Raw genomic sequence first — 23,849 nt, 5'->3', positions numbered from 1 at the left:
TAAAGGAGAGAGGTTTTAACTCTGTGGCCCAGATGAACCCTGAACGTGACATCTCGGGAAGGCTGAGAGCTCCCTGTCTCTTGAATCAGACTATTTATACCACACCTGCTTCTCCTGAGGTTCGTGACTCCTGAGACAGAGAGCTGAGGGATCCCCGTAGAAGCTGCTGCTGTCCTCGTGCCTGGAAGGCTTCAGAGAACATAACTAATTGGATCTCACCCTCTCCCAGAAGAGTTTGCTCACGAGATCTGTGAGGTCGCCTGAGTATCAAATGCGTTTTGTAAATTACACGTAATCATGCGTCATCTCACTGGACCCTCACTGGACCCTCACTGGACCCTGGAAACGGGAGGAAAGCCCCTCCAGAGGTGAGGCTGGCCCATCCAGCTTCCCCGCCACGCCCAGCATAGGGTGCAGAGCGGAAACCCACACCTCAGCTCTGTAGCTCGATCTTCCCTATGTCACCTGACACAACTCGGCGTCTGTCGGCAACCCCAGCACTCCTGCCTTAACTCACCTCTTTTTGGTGTTGGAAAAAATTTCTTAAAAGCCAATAGACACCTTACGTTTTTAATTATACAAGACTAGTTATAATACATTTTGTGTATTAGAACCTGGTTTCCAATCCCAGCAGCGAACAGTGGAAGATAGACAGTGTGCTCTAAACGTGGATGTGAGGCCCCAGCACACGGAGCCTCCCTGGTCCTGCACCTCGGCCTGTCCCCTCCCCACACAGTCCAGGTCAGCATCGTGCTGAGGTCAGCAGTCGGGATCTGTGAGGAGTTACAACACCCAGTGTTAGATGGAGCTGATACATTTCCAGTTTCTGAGCTGTTATTCACGCGGCCAGCTGCTTTGCAGAATGACTTCCTTTCTAAATGAGAGGGTAGGTTTCCTTGTACATAGAAATACTGTGTTACTTTTATTGGGAAGCTATTTAGTTATGTTATTGTTTTTTACACGTGGTAGTTAAACAGCAAACGTCTTGCCATTTCTTCTGGATGATTTCTAAAGAGCCAATCCAGCAGAATTTGGGGTGTGTGGTGACCATGGGGTACGCAGTGACTGTGGGGTGTGTGATCGGTAGCCACAGGGTGTGCAGTGGCCATAGAGTGCATGGTTCCTGGGGGGTATGTGGTGGCCGTGGAGTGTGTGGTGGTCATGGGGTGCATGCCGGCTGTGGGGTGCATGCTGGCTGTGGGGTGCATGCTGGCTGTGGGATGTATGCTGGCTGTGGGATGTGTGGTGCCCATGGGGTGTGTGCCGGCTGTGGGGTGCATGGTGACTGTGGGGTGCGTGCCGGCTGTGGGGTGTGTGCTGGCAGTGGGGTGTGTGCTGGCAGTGGGGTGTGTGCTGGCTGTGGGGTGTGTGATGCCCGTGGGGTGTGTGCTGGCTGTGGGGTGTGTGCTGGCTGTGGGGTGCGTGGTGGCTGTGGGGTGTGTGCTGGCTGTGGGGTGTGTGATGCCCGTGGGGTGCGTGCTGGCCGTGGGGTGCGTGCTGGCCGTGGGGTGCGTGCTGGCCGTGGGGTGCGTGCTGGCCGTGGGGTGCGTGGTGGCCGTGGGGTGCGTGGTGGCCGTGGGGTGTGTGGTGCCCGTGGGGTGCGTGGTGCCCGTGGGGTGTGTGCCGGCTGTGGGGTGTGTGCTGGCTGTGGGGTGTGTGCTGGCTGTGGGGTGCGTGCTGGCTGTGGGGTGCGTGCTGGCTGTGGGGTGCGTGGTGGCTGTGGGGTGCGTGGTGGCTGTGGGGTGTGTGGTGGCTGTGGGGTGCGTGGTGGCTGTGGGGTGTATACCGGCTGTGGGGTGTGTGGTGGCTGTGGGGTGTATACCGGCTGTGGGGTGTGTGGTGGCTGTGGGGTGTGTGCTGGCTGTGGGGTGTGTGCCGGCTGTGGGGTGTGTGCTGGCTGTGGGGTGTGTGCTGGCTGTGGGGTGCGTGCTGGCTGTGGGGTGCGTGCTGGCTGTGGGGTGCGTGGTGGCTGTGGGGTGCGTGGTGGCTGTGGGGTGTGTGGTGGCTGTGGGGTGCGTGGTGGCTGTGGGGTGTATACCGGCTGTGGGGTGTGTGGTGGCTGTGGGGTGTATACCGGCTGTGGGGTGTGTGGTGGCTGTGGGGTGTGTGCTGGCTGTGGGGTGTGTGCTGGCTGTGGGGTATGTGCTGGCTGTGGGGTGCACGGTGCCTGTGGGGTGTGTGGTGGCTGTGGGGTGTGTGGGGTGTGTGGTGGCTGTGGGGTGTGTGCTGGCTGTGGGGTGTGTGCTGGCTGTGGGGTGTGTGCTGACTGTGGGGTGTGTGGTGGCTGTGGGGTGTGTGGTGGCTGTGGGGTGTGTGCTGGCTGTGGGGTATGTGCTGGCTGTGGGGTGCACGGTACCCATGGGGTGTGTGCTGGCTGTGGGGTGTGTGGTGGCTGTGGGGTGTGTGCTGGCTGTGGGGTGTGTGGTGGCTGTGGGGTGTGTGCTGGCTGTGGGGTATGTGCTGGCTGTGGGGTGCACGGTGCCTGTGGGGTGTGTGGTGGCTGTGGGGTGTGTGGGGTGTGTGGTGGCTGTGGGGTGTGTGCTGGCTGTGGGGTGTGTGCTGGCTGTGGGGTGTGTGCTGACTGTGGGGTGTGTGGTGGCTGTGGGGTGTGTGGTGGCTGTGGGGTGTGTGCTGGCTGTGGGGTATGTGCTGGCTGTGGGGTGCACGGTGCCCATGGGGTGTGTGCTGGCTGTGGGGTGTGTGCTGGCTGTGGGGTGTGTGCTGGCTGTGGGGTGTGTGGTGGCTGTGGGGTGTGTGCTGGCTGTGGGGTATGTGCTGGCTGTGGGGTGCACGGTGCCCATGGGGTGTGTGCTGGCTGTGGGGTGTGTGCTGGCTGTGGGGTGTGTGCTGGCTGTGGGGTGCACGGTGCCTGTGGGGTGTGTGGTGGCTGTGGGGTGTGTGGGGTGTGTGCTGGCTGTGGGGTGTGTGCTGGCTGTGGGGTGTGTGCTGGCTGTGGGGTGCACAGTGTCTGTGGAGTGCATGGTGGCCAGTGGCCTTCCTTTGGGTGAGCCCCATCTGGGGTCTCTGTTTAGCTTGAGCCTTTATACCAACTTGAGATGCTTGAAAGATGCTGTGAATTGCGGCTTGTTTATCCTTCTGCCTACAGTTGTGGTATTTTTCACATTTAAACTGCAGCAAAGTTCTGGGGACAATGTGTGCAGAAGCCACAGCTCCTACCAAAGGTACAGTCAGGGTGCAACAGACGATGTGGGCGTTTCTGAGGAGTTTTTTGGCTGAAGCACGAACGTTCGTGCAATGGCGCTGAGACTAACCTCACGCTCTCCATGCAGGGACTTGACTTTCATAAGACAAGCTTGTCTCAGAGAGGCCAGTCCCCCTGCATCGTTTCTGCCATGATTCTGCTCTGTGAGCACAACTGCCGGAGTGCCCGTGAGAGGAGGAGGAGAGGAAGCGGCATCCTCGGCCGCCACAGTCGTAGCTGCAGGAGGGGTCCTTCGGCTTCCTGCCTTCAGCTTCCTCCCTTCCTCTCTACCATTTGGCAAACTCACCCGTTTGTGTCAGGCTGTTTTAAATTTATGGATTTCTTTTAAAACAAGATTGTATTTACTGTGGCCTTGTCGACTTTTGAGGCCTTTGGAGACCCAAAGAGGAGCAATTAAGGAAACCTGTGAACCTGGCCTCACCTTCCACCCACATGAGCTGCCAGCTAGTTCCCTGGTGGCTGAGCTCACAGGGGCTGCCCCAAGAGAGAGGCTCCTTTCCTGCCTGCAGAGGCCTGGCTTAAAAGGTGGCGGCCCTCATGGTCTTCCCTGCCCAGGAGAATGGGGTCCTTTAGCGAGAGGATGGGAGCTGGAGGGACGGCCAGCTTAGCCCCGACAGTGGCTCCCATCACCACAAGCCCTGTTGCTGCTGGGGAATGCCAGTGTCTCCACCTTCTGTGTTCAAGGGTGGAGAGACCCTCCAGCCAGGCGGGGCAGGTGGGGTGGTCGTCTCGCGCCGGGCCTCCCTGGTGGAGCCACTGCAAGGCTGTCCTGATGGCCAGATTCTCTGTGCCACCTGCTTTGTTCTCCTTTCATGCAAATATGACATTTGGTTCCAGCGCGTGTCCTCCCCAGCCCCCCCGTCACCCCGCCTTTCCCTCCGGCTGCCTGCGGCTCTGAAGCAGACCCTGTGACTTGGAGGTGCTTTGCAGGCACCCACTACCCTGCTGGGATGATCCTGGAGCCCGAGCCCGCACTGGCTTTTCAGTTGCCACCCTGTGAAGCTGCAGAACCATACGAAAAGGAAATTGAGGAATTTTAAACCTGCTCTCCTGATTCGCTGGGTGAGGAATGTGGTGTGCACTCAGGTTACGGCCAGAGAGAAAGGCCCGGTGCCCACCTGACTCTGGGCCACCTGGGCCTCCTCAGGTCTTTGGCCAGCACTGTCCTGCCCACGGTAGTCAGGGTTCCAATGACTGCGGCTTCCTTCTCTCTGTGGCTTGGACACACCGTTGGCCATGTCTCCATTTCCTCATCTGCGACTGGGGTGACCACGGTTCTCAGTTCACCATGTTCGGTAGAGGGGACGTGGTAGAGGGGACGTGAAGTGCCTGGCACCCATGTGGGTTTCCCTGTGGGATTCTGACCCGCTTCGGAGGTGCCTCCTGCTCCTCATCCCACACCTCTCCGTGTTTCTCATCCTGGCGGCTGTGTCCTGTCTCCCCCTCTCACCTGCAACACGCTGGAGAGGTCGGGACCCTGTCCTGCTCATTATCTGTCTACTAAAGAACCTAGCAAAATGGAAAAACAAGAATATGTGCTGAATTAATTATTAGCTTAAAATTTAAAACTTAAATAGCATGATTTGAGTGCAGCCAGCAACACCTGCCGTGAGATCGGTGCTGTCTACAGGAGGATGGAGCTTTCGGTAAACTGCCGAGCTGGGAGTAGCCATGGGCTACCTTTACTCAGACCCAAAACGTGGAACCTTAGAGTTTAAAAAGCAGGAAACTCTACAGTTAAAAGCCAATATTAAGGTTAAGTCCATTAATCTAAATTAATCTGATTTTTTATTTCTTTAAATGAAAAAGTAATCCTATGCAATCAAAGGTAAAGTTTATATGTGGTTCCCTATGATTTACGACATTCCCTGAAGTGTCAAACAAAAAAAAAGAAAAAAGAAAAGAAAACCAGCTTTGGTTTCTGATGGCGATGGCCTGCTGTTGGTAAGTATCTGTATGAGCATCTTATAACCATTTTTCAGCCCAGCTTTCTGGAATTAATGCTAATGAAAGCTGCCCCTGCCTTCGTCTTCTATATGAACACTGAAATTGCAGCCGCCTGCCAGCCTGCTGAGGGATGAGTGTAATAATTTTCAATTGGCCTCTCAGCCCAGAGGGAATGTGGCTAGCAGAAGATTGACAGATGTGGCATGGATTATCTTGTGCTCTGAACTCAGCCCAATTTGTGGTTTGTTGCAGGTGCTAAAGAGATTGATATCGCAGCAACCCTGGAGCACTTGAGGGACCAGAGACCCGGCATGGTCCAGACGAAGGTACTGTCAGTCTCTCCTCCAGGACATGGACCCATTAAAAGTGCCTCTCTGGGGCCGTGTTCCCGAGAGGAGCACAGGGAGGGCCTGGTTTACTGTGAGCCACAGGAGCACGGGGACAGCCTGGTTTAATGTGAGCCACAGGAGCACGGGGAGGGCCTGGTTTACTGTGAGCCACAGGAGCACGGGGACGGCCTGGTTTAATGTGAGCCACAGGAGCACGGGGACGGCCTGGTTTAATGTGAGCCACAGGAGCACGGGGACGGCCTGGTTTACTGTGAGCCACAGGAGCACGGGGACGGCCTGGTTTAATGTGAGCCACAGGAGCACGGGGACGGCCTGGTTTACTGTGAGCCACAGGAGCACGGGGACGGCCTGGTTTACTGTGAGCCACACACCCATTGCTCTGCTCTGGCCGGCCTCGTCCACACCGGTCCTGCATGGGTGGGGGCACATCTGGGCCCCCAGAGGTCCACTGACGATTCCTGCAACACCTCCAGATGCAGCCACATCTCAAGTCGTAGGAACTCGATTCACTGGCTCTTTCCATTCACTAGATTTGGGCGTGGGGGCAGAATGCTGTATTTTTGTAGACACAGGTTGACGATAAATCCCAGAGCCCTCCGGAGGATGTTCTGAGCTCGCTGAGTGCTGCCCGGCCTCTCTGGGGCCTGCACTTTGTGGAGGACCCAGGGCACAGCATCCTGGAGCACCCAGCATCGCTCACACTTGCTGAAGAGACCCAGTTTGCAGCAACAGGGGTCAACACAAAAAAATTCTGGTGAGCTTTGGCTCAACGAGAACTGGACGTGAGGTTGTTATGTGTCTGGCTTCTCGCCCTGAGGCTGGGCTTGGCATGCCTTTGGCCTCTCTACTCCCCTGTTTCTTTTTGCCCTCTCTGTGCAACTGGTAGCACCATCACGTGATTTTGTGAAAGTTCTTTGTAAGTCTTGGGACGGTATATTTTCTTCGGTTTTTTTGTTGTTGTTGTTTTGGGTTTTTTTGTTTTATTTTTTGAGACGGAGTCTCGCTCTGTCACCCACGCTGGAGTACAGTGGTGAAATCTCAGCTCACTGTAACCTCCGCCTCCCAGGTTCAAGCGATTCTCCTGCCTCAGCCTCCAGAGGAAAAAAAAAAACTCAGAAATAATCCACCAACCCTCCACCTAGTGTCCCCAAATATGAACACCTCACGTAACCATAGTGCAGTGACCAAACCCAGGAAGTCAGCATCTAAACAAACCACTGACTGACTGATAGTCCCAGCCTGACGCCCTCCGTGCCCCACCAGGGAACTTCCCCTGGAGCAGGACATGCCCGGGGCGGCCATGCGAGGGGCTCATGGCTCCTCTGCTGTCCGGGACGCTTCACGGCCGTGAGGTCTTCTAGAGCGCCAGCAGCCTTGCTCTGTCTTTGTGGAACGTCTCTTGTCTAGGTGTATCCCACGTCCCCTGTGGTCCAGGCGGGGCGGGGGGGCAGGAATGTCCCTCACAGGGGAGCCTCACGTCCACACCCACTGAGGTGTGTGTCTGGAGGTTTCTGCCTGGCTGGGTGCTGATTTTTCCCTGTGTGGTTCCTCAGTGTCTCTCGGGGAGAAGCTGGGACTGTGCGCACGTCTGTCTTTCCTTCTGCTTGTTCACCACAGCACTCGGCACGTATTGTGAGGCTGTCGAGAGAGGAGGTGACACAGGGGACAGCTGCTGTTCCAGCAGCAACAGCGGTCAAAACAAAAAAGTTTGGGTGAGCTTTGTCTCAACAAGAACTGGACGTGAGGTTGATGTATGTCTGGCCTCTCTGTACCAAGGAGTTCCCAGGTTTCATGCCATGGAAAGGTCCATCCATGGAAGGGTCCATCTTGCCGCACTGACCATCCTCCTGGCCTGGCTGCCTAGCAGCAAAAGAGGTGGCCTTGTGAAGACAGGCACGTACCGCCTTCTGGCTGGCCCTGAGTCCCGGGAGCTTCAGGTGGCTCTGAACTGGACAGAGGAGGCCATGGAGGCTGGGAGAACGGGGCACACATAACCAGGAATGGACAGCGAGCGCCACCTCAGGCAGGTGTGATGGTGACTCTGATGGTGACACCGAGGCCCACTCTGGGATAAGTCCCAGGAAATCTAAATTCAAATTAGTTTCCTCCCCACGTGTCTGCCTGCCTCTCAGGCAGCCTCTTCCCCTCCGGACGGGTGAGTTTGCCCAGAACACACACTGGTTTTAGGATGGGCAAAATCATCTCAAGGGGATATCTTCTTGCCAAAAGTGAAAAAACATTGCAAAGAGCAAAGCCTCCAGGCCTCCGTTGTGTGTATCGTGTTTGCCAGAACGAGCCCTTCCTGGCACACTGATGACTGAGGCGTGCAAGGGTGGTCCCAAGACCCTTCGTGAAGTGAGGTGCTTCGGGACTCATCAGAGAAAGAGAAAGCCACAATCACAATTGTTACGTGCCAGGTATTCCATTCTACTCTATTTTTAAATGGTAAGATGACAGCAAAGACCTGGGACCAACCCAAATGCCCGTCAGTGATAGACTGGATAAAGAAAATGTGGTGCGAATACGCTGTGGAATAATATGCAGCCATAAAAAGGAACGAGATCATGCCCTTTGCAAGGACATGGATGGGGCTGGAGGTCATTATCCTCAGCAAACTAATGCAGGAACAGAAAACCAAACACCGCCTGTTCTCACTTGTAAATGAGAGCTGACCAATGAGAACACATGGACACTGGGAAGGGAACAGCACACACTGGGGCCTGTCAGTGGGGAAGGGAGAGGGAGAGCATCAGGATCAATAGCTAATGCATGCGGAGCCTAATTCCTCAGTGATGGGTTGATGGGGGCGGCAAACCACCATGGCACATGCTTGCCTATGGAACAAACCTGCCCACCCTGCACGTGGATCCCAGAACTTCAATATAAAATACATAAATAAATGGCAAGATGATAACACGTACACACTCTTGCCCTGTTGCCCAGATCACTTGGTGACCCAAAGCTCCGTTTTCTGCACTCCAGATTCAGAGTCAGCTTCCTAGCTGCTTCCTTCTTGGACTGGGCATCCCGAGGAGTTCCCCGTCTTCCTTAGGGTTTGTGTTAGGAGCCGTCTTGGAGCATGCACATAAATTCAGCTCCTGGAACTTCAAGGCATAAGGAAATGGGAACCATGCGAAAGTCACTGTCAACCCATGACTGCGCTGCCCAACATTGCCCCGAGACTGAACTTCCCCTAGAAGTTCAAATTCACAAAGATAGAAAAATTATTTGGGCACAATGCTGCGGTCCAGTCTGAATGCTTTTCTTCCATGAAGCCAAGAGGAGGCGTCTGCAGCTCCTTTGAACGGAGGAAGTCACGTCGCCTTGTTTGGAACTGAAGACAAGGAAGGAACGAGCCGTAGATGTGAGCGCCCGGAGACCAGGATGACCACAGGCCCCGACAGCAAAACACCATCGCTACAGTAAAAAAGACCCTCGGGAGAGCCGTTTCCTCCCTGGAATTTGGGTCGAATAGAAAATATTTCACTCAGTCCCTGACCACAAACTCCGTCATCTTAGAAAAAAAGTCCAGGCGCCCAGAGGCTGAACCGCAGCTCAGGATTTGACACCACACGAGCTGCCAGAGGCGACACACTCAGCCACACACACTGTGCACACGCACACACCTGCACACACCCATGCATACAACCACACACACCTACACACCCACACACTGCACACTCACCTGCACACACCCATGCATACAACCACACACCCACACACTGCACACACACCACACACCCATGCATACAACCACACACACCCACACAGTGCACACACACATCTGCACACACCCATGCATACAACCACACCCACACACTGTGCACACACACACCTGCACACACCCATGCATACAACCACACACACCCACACACAGTGCACACACACATCTGCACACACCCATGCATACAACCACACACACCTACACGCCCACACACACGGTGCACACACCTGCACACACCCATGCATACAACCACACACACCTACACACCCACACACGGTGCACACACCTGCACACACCCATGCATACAACCACACACACCCACACACAGTGCACACACACATCTGCACACACCCATGCATACAACCACACACACCTACACCCACGTACGTGGTGCACACCCACACAGCCACGCACACTGTGCACACCCACACATCTGCACAGAGTGCACACCTACACAGCCATGGACACTGCACACACCCACACATTGCACACACCCCCACACCCACAAACACCTACACATGCACACAGCCACACCCACTTCACACACCCAAACACCTGCACACACCCATGCATACACCCCACACACACACCTACACACCCACCCACGGGGTGCACACCCACACAGCCACGGACACTGTGCATACCCACACACCTCCACAGGTATACACGGTGCACACCCCCACACACATCTACACACCCACACACCTGTACACACCCATGCACACCTGCACCACTGCACACACCCACACACACCTACGCACCCACGCACACGGTGCACATCCATACACAGCTGCATGCACACACACACACCCACACACATCGCTGTGTACACACACCCTCAGCAGACATGCGGGATGGCAGACAAGGCTGAAATCACACCTCTCTCCCATCTGTGCATCTGTGGTAGAGCGGTTCTTCCCTTCCTTCCCGCTACACGTCTCAAGAGTTTCCCATTTAACCAAGGACCTTAACACTTTCCTGCCCACAATGGTGTTTCTTTTTTTACATTTGTCAGTTCCAGAAGTAGAGCCAGTGATGAGTGTGTCCCACACCCAAGAAGCCCCACGCCCCCTCGCTGGGCGGGAGACCCCCGTGCTTTTCTCACTGGACGGGAGACCCCGTGCATGTCCACGTGCTGCCCGTGCGTCGCTCTCCCCAACCTGTCGTCTCACATCTGCATTTTAGTTTCTTCCTTCCCCATTTTCTTCTGTGCCAGCCCCTTGTCCTAAAGCCTGACCTCAGCCTCCTCCTCAGATGTACCCAGTGTAGTCCTCGGTCCCAGAAGCAGGGCATGGCCCAGACATGCTCCTATCTTCCCAACCCAGCACAGCACTGGAGTGACAGACACGGATTCCGTCATGCGTAGTGCAGTCCACACTCACCCGTCAGCCTCAGGCCCGCAGCCCACCTCTCCCAAGGCCTCCTGTGCCATTGAAACTGTTCATTTCTGTGGCTCTCCACCTCTTGCCATCTCTCTCCGTATCTCTCCACCTCTCTCCATCTCTCTCCACCTCTCTCCATCTCTCTCCACCTCTCTCCGTCTCTCTCCACCTCTCTCTGTCTCTCTCCACCTCTCTGTCTCTCTCCACCTCTCTCTGTCTCTCTCCATCTCTCCCCATCTCTCCATCTCTGTCCTCTGCCCCGGTGCACACACAATGCCTAGTCCCTAACTTGGGCAGGGCTCAGCTCTCTCAGTGTGGCTTGGAGCTGGGTCTGCTTTTGTGAAAAGAGAAGCTGGAGGTGACAGACACAGGAAGGTGTGTCGTCCTCACCCCCTTTTGAGAGGTGCTGGGGGAAGCCGCCCCACACGGGTGTGTGCAGCCTCCTGGAGGGCACAGGTGGCTCAGAGACACGTTCACTGAGGCCCCCTTTAAGGTTCCTGTCTCCACCCAGGCCTTTGTTTACACCTGAAGAATTACAAATATAAACATAAGCACAAATAGAAATCCAAGCGGCCTCCGCAAAGCTCCACCCCCGGCCGACCCTGACTCCAGCAGCAGGTGTCTGAGAGCCACGGCGGCTCCTGCGGCCTCCATCCCTCCACCAGCTATGTGGGCACCCTGTGGTTGCCCCAGGACAGCCTGAGAAGGGGCGTTCCCACTCGCTGTCCAGTGTGGACACAGGGGTGGTGACCAGACAGCCTGACCTGGCCTGAGCCTGGCTGGGCCGTCCCGCCGCAGCCACTTCTCCAAGGGGTGCAGTGTTCCACTGGAAGAAGCTGTGGGATCTTTCTCCAGCAGGCCTCAAATTTTATTGTAGTGTATGTTCAAAAATGCTTTCTTGCTTAGAATGCCCTGACTCGGCCTCTCAAATGTCCTGTCTTTGCAAACCCAGGAGGCTTTGCGCCCCTCCCGCTCAGACTGCTGGCACTGAGAGGCAGTTTAGGCTAAGACGGTCATCTGGTCATCCATTACTATTGTGTTTTACTCCTTTGAAATAAACTCCTATCATAGACGTTCTCCAAAGGCTGGGGTTTTCCCCGCCTACCCCGGATCTAGGGTGCGGGTCTAGGTGACACTTGCTCAGCAGATGCTGCTCAGAACATGGCCCCAGGCCTTCAAGGACCCACAGGGGATGGGCACTGCATCCCGGCGCTGCACGCGGCTGACCCTTCACGATAAAGGACAAGATGATCCACAAGCCCCGTCCCCTCAAACGCCAGCTCTGAGGCTCACAGCACCCTCCGGGAAGCGCCCCCTCCTCCTGCCAACCGACGTCCACAGGGCCCAGCGGGCTCTGAGTAAGGTGCTCAGCACACACCAGCCCAGACGCCCGGCGGGGCTGCTTCTCCTTTGAGCCCAACAGTGCGGTAACAATTGTCAAACATGGCCAGTGAGTAGAGAGCGTGTCTCCGCCGCCCGGTTCCCTTCCTGCTGCTCTGTCCGGTGACTGTGCAGTCCTGGAAATAGTTACGATCCACACCTGGTGGGGTTCCCCCACCCGTCCCCTCCCCCGTAGCATGGATACTGGGCTTTCCTGTGGGACGCCGCACGTGGCTGTGTGAGAGGCCGGGCAGCTCTGCGGGATGGGCACCCGGCCCTGGGGGTGGAAGCGCTTTCCAGCCTCCACTGCACTGCGGGCGGCGGGCGGCGGGACGGCGGTGCTTCTCTATTCTTCCCTTTAAAGATCATTTCTCAGGCTAGATTTCCAGCGTGTCGGAAGATGTAAATAGACAGATGACACTTACATTTCGCTTCCCGAAAAGCCACGCTTAGTTTTCGGCATTTCCGAGCCCTCACAAAGCCTCAGGGCACTGGCAGCCCAGCACTGGGGAAGAAATGGCCTGGGTGGCTGTTGATGCGTATTTAGCCTGGATCCCCTAAACGGCACCTTCCTTGTGGGAGGGGCAGGAGTCAGCATTTAGACAGAACGTTTGGGGACCTTCCCGGCACAGCCCGACCTGAGCCCGTGCCCCCGCAGGGGCGGCTCCCACATGATTTTGAGGAGCAGAAAGGTGCTCTCTGGCACTGCGGAGGGGAGAGACAGGGCGCAGGCACACGCATCTCCCCGGCTCCCACCCTGACGTGGCTGCCACACTCAGTTGACTCCTTTAATAATAGATTCTAACACATCCCCTAAGAGGCCGCGTGGCCACACTGCCAAAGGTGGGTAGAGTCCCCAGCAGACCATTCCGTCGGCATCAGAGCAGAGGAATACAAAAGGAGAAACTGTCTTTTGTCTCAAAATGAGCATCCCATTATTTTGACTTTCTGATGTCTTGGTTCAAGCTATTTTCCATGTTTCTGTTATGCACTAAACATTCAAAAATGGAAATTATCGTTTTTGCTTCGGGGCTACCCTATTCCTTAATGACCAAGTACTGAAGCCGTCGACAGGGCTTTGCTTCCCAGAGTTGTTAGCTGGGTAACAGCCTGCATGTGGTTGCCGTCCACGCGTTCTTGGCTGTAGCTAGAGTGCTGCTTTCGGGTTTTCCATAGCAGTGTTTTGAGGTGGAAACTGAAGAGCAAGCGGAAAGGAGCATTCATCTACCTCACGTGCGGGAGAGGAGGCAGATACGCTCTCCGGCGCTAAGCCCTGGTCTTTGGAGGAGCGAATAGTCCTGGCATTGTGAACCCGTCCCTCATGCCCACTGGATGCTCTTGGCAGGCTGTCCGTGGAGGGAGGGGTGCCCCTCAGGTGTGCCTGCTCGAGCGGCTGTGGATGCCCGAGTGGCTGTGGACACACGTGTCCGAGTGTCTGTGCCTCCCCGAGTGTCTGTGGATGCCCGAGTGGCTGTGGACACACGTGCCCGAGCAGCTGTGGATGTGCACGTGCCCTGAGCCAGGAGGGGTGTGGACAAGGGGAGGTTTCTCAGCATGTGGAATGGAGTGGGTCTGGTCTGAGTAACAGGTGGATTTCGAAAGCGATGAAACACCACACTTCTGAGGACAGGAAACGCCCAAGCGTGGCCCTCATTGTGAGTTTTAATGGCCACATCTGTCTGGTGTCTGCACCTGCCCCTCACTCCGTCCACCAAGGCGGGCGACCGTGAGGAGGAATCGTGGGGTCGTAGTGTCAGAAGGACGGGGCAGGACGCAGGGAGCCGTTTCCTTCTCGCTGCTTCTGTGGGCAGCTTCTCCCCACAGGAGGAGAGATGAGGCTTTCTAGTGCGAGAGAAGTTCCAGTGTGTGTCCATGGTTGGATACACCAAAAGGTACACTTTCCTTTCTAAGGAAATCTGAGCCTTTTGCCTTTTTTGCTAAACAATTTCTTTCTGCGAAACGGCCACGGAGCTGATGCTGCATTGGGAAAGGGGGGACACAGCTCTCATTTGCAGGGAGCTGACGCTGTGGCAGGAGTGGGGGGAGGACGCCATCTCATTGGCACTTCTCTCCTCTGTCGCCCTGCAGGAGCAGTTTGAGTTCGCGCTGACAGCCGTGGCGGAAGAGGTGAACGCCATCCTCAAGGCCCTTCCCCAGTGAGCGGCGGCCTCAGCGCCTCGGGGGAGCCCCCACCCCACGGATGTCGTCAGGAATCGTGATCTGACTTTAATTGTGTGTCTTCTATTATAACTGCATAGTAATAGGGCCCTTAGCTCTCCCATAGTCAGCGCAGTTTAGCAGTTAAGCAGTTAAAATGTGTATTTTTGTTTAATCAAACAATAATAAAGAGAGATTTGTGGAAAAATCCAGTTATAGGTGGAGGAGAATCAGTTCATCGATTTTCACTTGCTTAAAAAAAATACTTTTTCTTAAAGCACCCATTCCCATTCTTAGCTGCAAGTAATGTTGCGTGAACAATGCGGTAGCCAGTACGTTCAAGGCAGTTTGCAGGAAGAGTGTGCTTGTCATCTGCCGCTTTTGGGAGGGTGGGTCTGCTGTGCAGGAGGGGCCGGGGAAGCCAGCAGCACTCAGTGAGGCCGCCCGGGAGGGTGGGTCTGCTGTGCAGGAGGGGCCGGGGAAGCCGGCAGCACTCAGTGAGGCCGCCCGGGAGGGTGGGTCTGCTGTGCAGGAGGGGCCGGGGAAGCCGGCAGCACTCAGTGAGGCCGCCCGGCGCACAAGACACATTTGGCATTTGTCTTTAAGACAATTTATCATTGGGAGAAGCCGCGGGGTCAGAACTGAACATCCTGCAGCTTCAGGGCAAGTGAGACAATCACAGCACCTCACTGCATCTCCATCAACACTGCCCTGGGCACCATGGACAGCCCCCATCAGCCACACCTGTCACCCCAAGCAGAAAGATTCAGGGGCTCCCCGGGGGCAGACACCTGTCCACCCCATGGGTAGTGCCCACTTGAGGCTGGCACTCCCCTGACCTCACCTTTGCAAAGTTACAGATGCACCCCCAACATTGAGATGTGTATTTAATGTTAAAATATTGATTTCTACATTATGAAAACAGACGCCCCCGTGAATGCTCACCTGTGAGATAACCAGAACCAGGAAGAGTCTGGGCATTGAGCAAGCTCTGAGGGTCCCCAAGAGCACATGAACCCTGCCAGGCCCCTGCTGGCTCCTCCAGGCACATCCCGGACCTGTGGGGCCCCAGAGAGGGCCCTGAACATTTCCCTCCCGGGAGAGGAGGAGGCCAGGGCGGCCCAGAGAGGGCTGCGAGGATTTCCCTCCCAAGAGAGGAGATCAGGGCCACCTGCACACACTGCTTAGAGCCTGGAAGGGAACCACGTGTTCTGACATCATGTAAACCTCAGCACACAGCGATACTCGGATTTGACAAAATAACATTTGAGTATCAGATTCGCCCTCACCCCCTACCCTAGAAATAGGACAATTCACTTCATTAAACCCAGGACAATCACATGGAAGGCAGTGCAGAGGCAGCTGTGTGGGCTGCAGATTTCCTGTGTGGGGTTAAGGATAGAAAACAACGCATCTCCCTCCGGCCCTTCCCGCAGCTTTTTCCTCCACCTTAGATAGATTGTACTCTCCAAGCCGCACCGCTTTCCTCCACCTTAGATAGATTGTACTCTCCAGGCCGCACCAGAGGGAAATCTCCCTCCGGCCCTTCCCGCAGCTTTCCTCCACCTTAGATAGATTGTACTCTCCAGGCCGCACCAGAGGGAACGCGGCCTACTGAGCGGACAGAATGATGCCGAAATATTGCTTATGTCTCTACGTGGTATTGTAATGAATATCTGCTTTAATGTAGCTATCATTTCTTTTCCAAAATTACTTCTCTTTATCTGGAATTTAATTAATAGAAATGAATTTATCTGAATATAGGAAGCATATACCTACTTGTAATTTCTAACTCCTTATGTTTGAAGAGAAACCTCCGGTGTGAGATATATAAATATATTTAATTGTGTCATATTAAACTTCTGATTTCACATCCCGGTGGTCTTTATTTGGGGAGGAGAAACAATTGTCTCCATCCGTCTTTTTGTTTCCTAAGCCACTGGACAGGTACTTAGATGCTGAAACAAAGCGTGGGCATTTCCTAGAACTCCAGGTCATGTTGCCACTTTATCTGCAGCATTAGATGTGTACAAAGGGCCAGGCTGTCACTGAGGTTTCATCTTTAAAACAGGATTAAACAGTCTCAGTAAGGAGCCTCAGGTCACATCCATGCCACACACGCCCTCAGTGCCCCTCCGTGCACTGGCACCACCAGGAGGGGGCACCCTGGGGTGGGAGATGCCCCCTTCCTCCCCATTCTCAGTCCTGGAAGCTAACAACGGGCGCTGACCCAGTGAGGCTCACAATGTTTCTCATCTAGGGCTCCGATTCCGTCTAAGGACTGCCCTTCGGTCCTTGGTGGGAAGGGAGACCTCGTCCCCACCAGCCACGCAGTCACACCCTCCACCTGGCAGGAAAATGCAGCGGGAATATTCAAACTGTGACCAGAGAGGCAGGCACCCCGGGGCGTGGTGCAGCGGCCGACCGTCCATCCTGCCCTCGGCTGTCTCCGCCGGCAACAGAGAGACGGAGGACAGCGGAGTCGGCTCATCCCAAAATCAAGTAACACCTACGCAGCGCCCTCCAACTAGAGGGGCTTGGTGTTGAAGAATCAAATATTGAATGACACTTGCTAAAGCACAGGAAGGAAGACTTGATTCAGGACCAGGGCAACTGGTACAGGGAGAGCGCGGGGGGATTTTGCAGTGGGGGAGGGAGACTGGGCTCATCTCTGTCCATTTCGCATCGCTATGAAGGAACACCTGAGGCTGGTAATTTATAAAGAAACGAGGGTTTTGGCTCACAGCTCTGCAGGCCGTATAACAAGCATGACACCGGTGTCTGCATCTTGGGAGGCCCCGTGTGTGTGCAGTGCAGAGCTCAGATGGAGAGAGAGGAAGCAGGAGATGGCATGGAGGGAGGGCCGGGCTCTTTTCAACAACCAGCTTTCATGGGAACTGCCAGAATAAGAACTTGTCCCCCACCCCAGAGCATTAATCTATTCATGAGGGATCCACCCCCATGACCCCAAAACCTCCCATTAGGCCCCACCTCCAACAGCGGGCGTCAGATTTCAACATGAGGTTTGCAGAGTCCAGTACTCAAACCCTAGCAGGGCTCAGCTCCAAACACCACACGGGCAGCGAGACTTCACAGCCAAGGCGTGGGCTGGGGTCAGTGGGTGGAGAGTTACCAAGAGGAAGCCTCAGGGTCAGGGGATTCTGGCTAAAGCCACCTAACAGGGTTCTTGTTGAAGGCAGGCCAGGGTGACCGCCATCACCTGGGGATGGTGGAGGATGAGGGACCCAATCAGATCTTGAGGCTGAAAAAATATCAAGGTGATCAGAAATCAAGAATGGGGGGCGATGGGCTCTTGCTAAACTGACTTTGCAGGATTCTTTCTGAAAATGTCACTTTACAAGGACGTACACAGACGGGCCTAGAAGAAGTTTCCGAAACCCAACTAACGGTTGGTCAGAGAATCTTTACACCTTTACTCTCTTCTTTCCTTGAAAAATAGAAGTTCCCTTTCTTATTTGGTTGCCTTTTGTTCAGTAAGGACCAGCAGAGTCACCCGCCGGGGCTTGGTGGTAGAGGGGTTCAGCTGGATGGTGTGAGGCATCAGGCCTTTAGTGAGGGGAATTTGGTTTCTACAAAAATAAAAAGAAAAATAGTTGGAACAAACTATGAACTCCGATTCTGAGCCCAGAGCGCAGGCAGTGCAGAAGCTTTCTAGATGCTGGGCTGAGGCACCTTTGGCTGGAGGGGAGCAGACCGTTATAAACGACAGAGCTCCCTGGTTTGCAGTTTGGATGCCATGAAAGTTGTCCATATGAGCTGCTGAGGTTTATGTCAAGTCATCCAGCTCCAGCTCGCAAGACTTCGGCAAAGAGGCAACAATTCCAAATTTGAAGAATGGAAGAAAATGGGAAATAATAGTTTGGAAAGTCGCAGTCAGATGTTGGAGGAAACAAGAAGAATTCAGGATCCATTTCAGGTTGCAGGTAGGTAGCAAAACCTCGAAGAGGCCAGAATCTAACAGTGGGTGCACTATAGTTTTCTCCTGAAACATAATTTTCCTCTCTCATGTCACCTTCATTTCTAAACAAAATAATCAAAGTTAGACAGATTTGTTTGCAAAATAAGTTTAGTCTCATAAACTTGTCTTGATTATTTGTATCACCGCAACAAGAATAGTGACTGACAAGCTTTTTAAAGTTTGCTTTGCTGGGACTTTTGATAAAGAGTCTCAGATCGGACTGGTAAAGACTCTTGAGGCTGCGAAGCCACACCAAGGCCTTGCTTCAGGCTGCATGTGTAGCACCTATAGATTTGGGCAAATTCTCTCTTCTCAAGGTTCCCAAAATATCCTGTTTCCTGCGCCTGCCAAGAAGTGACATCCCTTACCACTGGTGATGCTGGAAACGGGGCAGCTTTTCCAGTGGGGTTTTATGGGCCCCGTAAGGTCAACCTCAGTTTCTTAAAGTTGTCTAGTCATATCTGAAAATATGATATACCAGTCAAAGCCTTGGCAATATAACCAGCGTTTCTAGTTGTCTTAGTACAAGGACAACAGATTCTTACCGAACTTATGCAAATAACTGTATTGCCACAAAAATAAGAATACTCAGTTTCTGAATTCTAGATGGATCAGGTAAGTAGAAAAAGTAATTGTTTCAGTTTTTATTCACAAAAGTATACTTTACTGAACTTCTGTAAACTATAGATAGGGTAAAAAAAATCTTAAATCAATTAAAACAAAAAATTTAAAGAACCACCAATATTTCCAGCAAAAAAATCATTTTAAAATATCCTCATCGGTGGATTTAGTCCCATGTACTTAATTCTGTCCTGCGTGATCTTAGTTAGCAATCTTATGAACTCACTGGTTTCTTCATTAGAGTTCTGGAAATTCTTACTCAGCCCAGTGGCATCTTAAAGTTGTCAGAAACCAGTATTTCAGAGTGCTTGTCAGAGTGTTTTCCATGATTTTTTTTTTTTTTGAAGAAGTAATATTGGACTGCAACTAATGGCAAATGCTTTTAGAGAAGAATTAAAGTAAAAGAATAGCTGTCTATGAATGACAGAGACTTGAAACAATCGTGGTTAAAAATCTGATGAGAGTTTATTTTAATAATGATGCAATTGGCAAGGAAATGTGGTTATTTGTGTAGTATACAACATTTTAATATAACCAAAATTTTGACTAACACATTCGATTTCTAGAAATCTCATACAATTTTTGGAACACTCATATCAATAACATACCCATAAATATAACTCACAGAAGATTTATTTGGAAATGCTTCCTGTATAATTTAACATATAAAATAAGAATAATTGTTTAATATTACTCTATTACAAGGTGAGAGACACATCTCTTGACCTTCCAGAGGCCCAACTGGAAAATCCCAAAGTTAATTTGAGATCAGAAATATTTAACTTAGAATTTGATTTTGGGAAGTTTGTACAAAATGTCAAAAAGTTTAAAACACTTTATTAAATATGATATTAATTAATCAAAGCAATAAAATATTTAAAGGCAAATACAAAAGTTTACATAGTTGTAAACAAGAACTTAGTTATTTTAATATTTAGAAGATTTGCTTTTCTTAAGTAAAGACCTAATAAAAGACAATATGAAACACAAGAAATTATCTAGATAAAACAAAAAATCTTTGTTTCCTAGGTCAATTACTTAAAAAACAAGGAAAACCCTTCATGTCCTCAGACCAATACTCCAAGAAAAATTTGTCATTTTAACAGATAAGACCAAATTCTACTTTTGCATCAATGTACAACTAAAACTAATTTTTCATAAAACCTTATAAGTGAAGTTATCCATTTTCAGTCAGTTTTGACCACACAAGATAAGATTTTCACAACACTTTTACAGCCTCTTTTTTTCCTTTCACAACTGACATGCATCAAGCAATTAAGCAACTCATTTTTACTATGCATTCCACTGTATAGTTGGATTTATAACTTATGGCTTTAAACATCTAATAGAGACAACACAAACCTGTCCAGCAAAAACAGACAAAATTGTATGTCTGTATTATATTTAATGCTGACAATTTTGAAGAATTTCTATTTTTATTTTTGTCAGTAATTGTAAAACTAGTTTATTTTTAAGGAATTACTCAAGTCACATGAGCTAAAGGGCAATTACGTTTGTTTCTATTTTCTGAGATAATACTTTATATAGTGCTTATTTTAAGCTAATCAAATAGAGCTCTTTTATATATGTTGACAGCATCATGCAGGGATAGAAAATTATCACATACACATAACATATATATATAGATCCATACTTAAATGTACAGATGGATGCAAGCAGATCTTTTAATTTTTCAAAATTTTAGTCATGAGACAGTAAAACAGACCAATACATACAAACTCATTGGTTTATCTCCACTTAATATTTTTATATAAATTGTGTTTCTGATGAAAATGGAGCAAGTTGAGGTTACCTACTTAATAAGGGATACAGCTATTTACCAACATTTGTGGAGAAGGCCTTTAAGATTTTTCACTTGCTCAGTTCCAAAGAGTTTCTTTTTCCTCTTTTCTGCCTCAAGTGGAATTCACTCTTGAGTCCCTGGAGCCCCCAGTGGAGCCCTTTAGACCCCAGTAGGAGTCCAGAGTTCACGTGGGTGGGTGAGGGGCTGGAGTGGGGAGGGGGAGGAAAGGGCCTGGCAGAGGCGGACAGAGTTAGCAGAGCTCAGAGTCAGCCGGGGTACGAGAAGAGGGATTCCAAGTGGCAGAGAAGTCCCCATGGGAGAAGCAGGAGCTGGTAGAAAACAGACAACAGAGAGAAGAGGGGGCCCTCAGAGAGGGCCAGGAGGAAGGTACTTCCAGCCCAGGGAATAAGAGACAAATCCCTACTCAGGAAAGAGAGACAGGAGGAAGGTACTTCCAGCCCAGGGAATGAGAAAAAAAAAAATCCCCACTCAGGAAAGAGAGCCAGGAGAAGGGACTTCCAGCCCAGAAATTGAGAGAATAATTCTCACTCAGGAAAGACAGCCAGGGGGAAGGTACTTCCAGCCCCACAGTTACCTTTCTAAAGAAGCCTGAGACTCACGCAACCTCAGAGAGATACTCATACCTGAAGAATCTAAATCTGTACTGACTACCTTCAACAGACATTTGGTTCAAGAGTCTGACTCGCCAATGGACCCCACTCAGTCAGGAGTGAAGACAAAGCTTCAAAAGCGCACCCTTAGGGTCTTGGACAAAGGCCCAGGGGTCCCATGATGAATCTGTTTCTGTCGGATCGCAACACCATGACTGTTAAAGAAAAAACTATTCAGTGATACCTGTCAAAAGCACAGTAAGGAAGACTTTACTCAGGACCAACGCAATAGGTGTAGGGGCCATGACAACGGGGCCTTGCGGCGGGGAAGGGAGGCTGACTCAGCTCCAAACACAGCACAGGAGGTTGGGGATCCATAACCAAAAAGCAAGGTAGGGGTGAGTGGATGGAGCATTACTAAGAGGAAATGTCAGGGTCAGGAGATTCTGGATAAACCCCCTAACAGAGTTCTTGCTGCAGGCAGGCCAGGGTGACTGACGCTACCTGGGAGGTGGTAAAGCATGACCCAATCAGACATTGAGGGTGACCAGATATCAAGGATGGGTGGGGGAACACTTCTTGCTAAACTGACTTAACATGGTTCTTTGCTAAAACTGGATTTTACAAAGAAGGGCACAGATGGGCCTAGGAGAAGGTCAAAGAGCTTAACTAAATTTGGGCCAACAGAGCAATCAGGCAAGATAAATAAAAGGCAAAAAATCAGTAGCATTCCTATACACTAACAGCACTCAAGCCATGAGCCAAATCAGGAATGCAATCCCATTCACAACTGCCACAAAAAAAATAAAATATCTAGGAATACAGCTAACCAGAGAGGTGAAAGATCTCTACAATGAGAACTACAAAACACTGCTCAAAGAAATCAAAGAGGACAAAAACAAATGGAAAAATATTCCATGCTCATGGATATAAGAATCAATATCGTTAAAATGGCCATACTGCCCAAGGCAAGTTACAGATTCAGTGCTATTCCTATCAAATTACCAATGATATTCTTCACAGATGTAGAAAAAACTATTCTAAAGTTCACATTGAACCAAAAAAGAGCCTGAACAGCCAAGGCAATTCTAACCAAAAAGAACAAAACTGGAGGAATCACATTGCCAGACTTCAAACTATACTACAAGGCTACAGTAACCAAAACAGCATGGTACTGGTGCAAAAACAGACACAGACCCAATGGAGCAGAATAGGGAGCCCAGAAATAAAGCTGCACACCAACAATCATCTGATCTTTGACAAAACTGACAAAAACAAGCAACCGAAAATGGACTGCCTAATCAATAAATGGTGCTGGGATAGCAGGCTGGCCATATGCAGAAGATCAAAACATGACCCCTTCTTTATACCACATACAAAAATCAACTCGAGATGGATTAAAGACCTAAATGTAAAACCTAAAATTATAAAAACCCTAGAAGATAACCTAGGAAATACCATTTGGAACATAGAAACTGGCAAAGATTTCACGACAAAAATGCTAAAAGCAATTGCAACAAAGGCAAAAATTGACAAATGGGACCTAATTAAAGAGCTTTTGCACAGCAAAAGAAACCATCAACAGAGTAAACAGACAACCTACAGAAGAGGAGAAAATATTTACAAAATATACATCTGGCTGGGCACGGTGGCTCATGCCTGTAATCCCAGCACTTTGGGAGGCCAAGGCGGGTGGATCACGAGTTCAGAAGATCGAGACCATCCTGGCTAACACGGTGAAACCCTGTCTCTACTAAAATACAAAAAAAAATTAGCCAGGCGTGGCGGCGGGCGCCTGTAGTCCCAGCTACTCAGGAGGCTGAGGCAGGAGAATGGTGTGAGCCTGGGAGGCAGAGCTTGCAGTGAGCCAAGATCGTGCCACTGCATTCCAGCCTGGGCAACGGAGCGAGACTCCATATCAAAAAAAAAAAAAAAGCAAAATATACATCTAACAAAGGTCTAATATCCAGAATCTACAAGGCTCTTAAACAAATATACAAGCAAAAAATAAACAACTCCATTAAAAAGTGGGCAAAGGACATGAACAGACGCTTTTCAAAAGGAGACATACATACGGCCAACAGGCATATGAAAAAATGCTCAATATCACTAATCAGAGAAATGCAAATCAAAACCACAATGAGACACCATCTCACACCCGTCAGAACGGTTATTATTAAAAACAAAAAACGACAGATGCTGATGAGGCTGTGGAGAAAAGGGAACACTTACACATTGCTGGTAGGAATGTGAATTAGGTTCAACCATTGTAGAAAGCAATATGGAGATTCCTCAAAGACCTAAAAACAGAACTACCATTTGACCCAGAAATCCCACTACTGGTAACTACCCAAAAGAATATAAATTGTTCAACCATAAAGACACATGCACACACATGTTCATTACAGAACTATTCACAACAGCAGAGACATGGAATCAACCTAAACGCCCATCGACGGTAGACTGAATAAAGAAAGTGTGTACATATACACCATGGAATACTGTGCAGCCATAAAAAAGAATGAAGTCATGTCCTCTGCAGGAATATGGATAGAACTGGAGGCCATTATCTTTAGCAAACTAATACAGAAACAAAAAACCAAATATCACATGTCCTCACTTGTAAGTGGAAGCCAAATAATGAGAACACATAGACAGAAAGAGAGGAGCA

General features: G+C 51.0%; 1 protein-coding gene and 1 long non-coding RNA gene across 11 annotated transcripts in view; one reads left to right on the top strand and one right to left on the bottom strand.

The window, feature by feature from the left end:
- The window catches only part of PTPRN2 (protein tyrosine phosphatase receptor type N2), a 1,017,982-nt gene extending 1,001,946 nt beyond the window's left edge, over positions 1 to 16,036 (top strand). For all 10 annotated transcript variants that reach the window (XM_045387364.2, XM_045387363.2, XM_045387365.2 and 7 more), the window contains 2 exons: positions 5,423 to 5,496; positions 14,095 to 16,036. In XM_045387364.2, the coding sequence (XP_045243299.2) occupies positions 5,423 to 5,496; positions 14,095 to 14,166 (146 nt within the window). In that variant the 3' untranslated portion in view covers positions 14,167 to 16,036. The remainder of the gene's footprint in view (positions 1 to 5,422; positions 5,497 to 14,094) is intronic.
- Positions 14,093 to 17,776, bottom strand: LOC141409969 (uncharacterized). Its single transcript, XR_012433142.1, has 2 exons — positions 15,730 to 17,776; positions 14,093 to 15,655 (listed from the first exon to the last, which is right to left on the bottom strand). It is a non-coding gene; the product is annotated as an uncharacterized lncRNA (long non-coding RNA).
- Positions 17,777 to 23,849: the final 6,073 nt, after the last annotated feature.

The sequence above is a fragment of the Macaca fascicularis genome, chromosome 3 (genome assembly GCF_037993035.2).
Source record: "Macaca fascicularis isolate 582-1 chromosome 3, T2T-MFA8v1.1".
NCBI classification, from domain to species: Eukaryota; Metazoa; Chordata; class Mammalia; order Primates; family Cercopithecidae; genus Macaca; species Macaca fascicularis.
The sequence above is the reverse complement of the archived record's forward strand: the minus strand, read 5'-3'. Positions and strand labels throughout refer to the sequence as shown.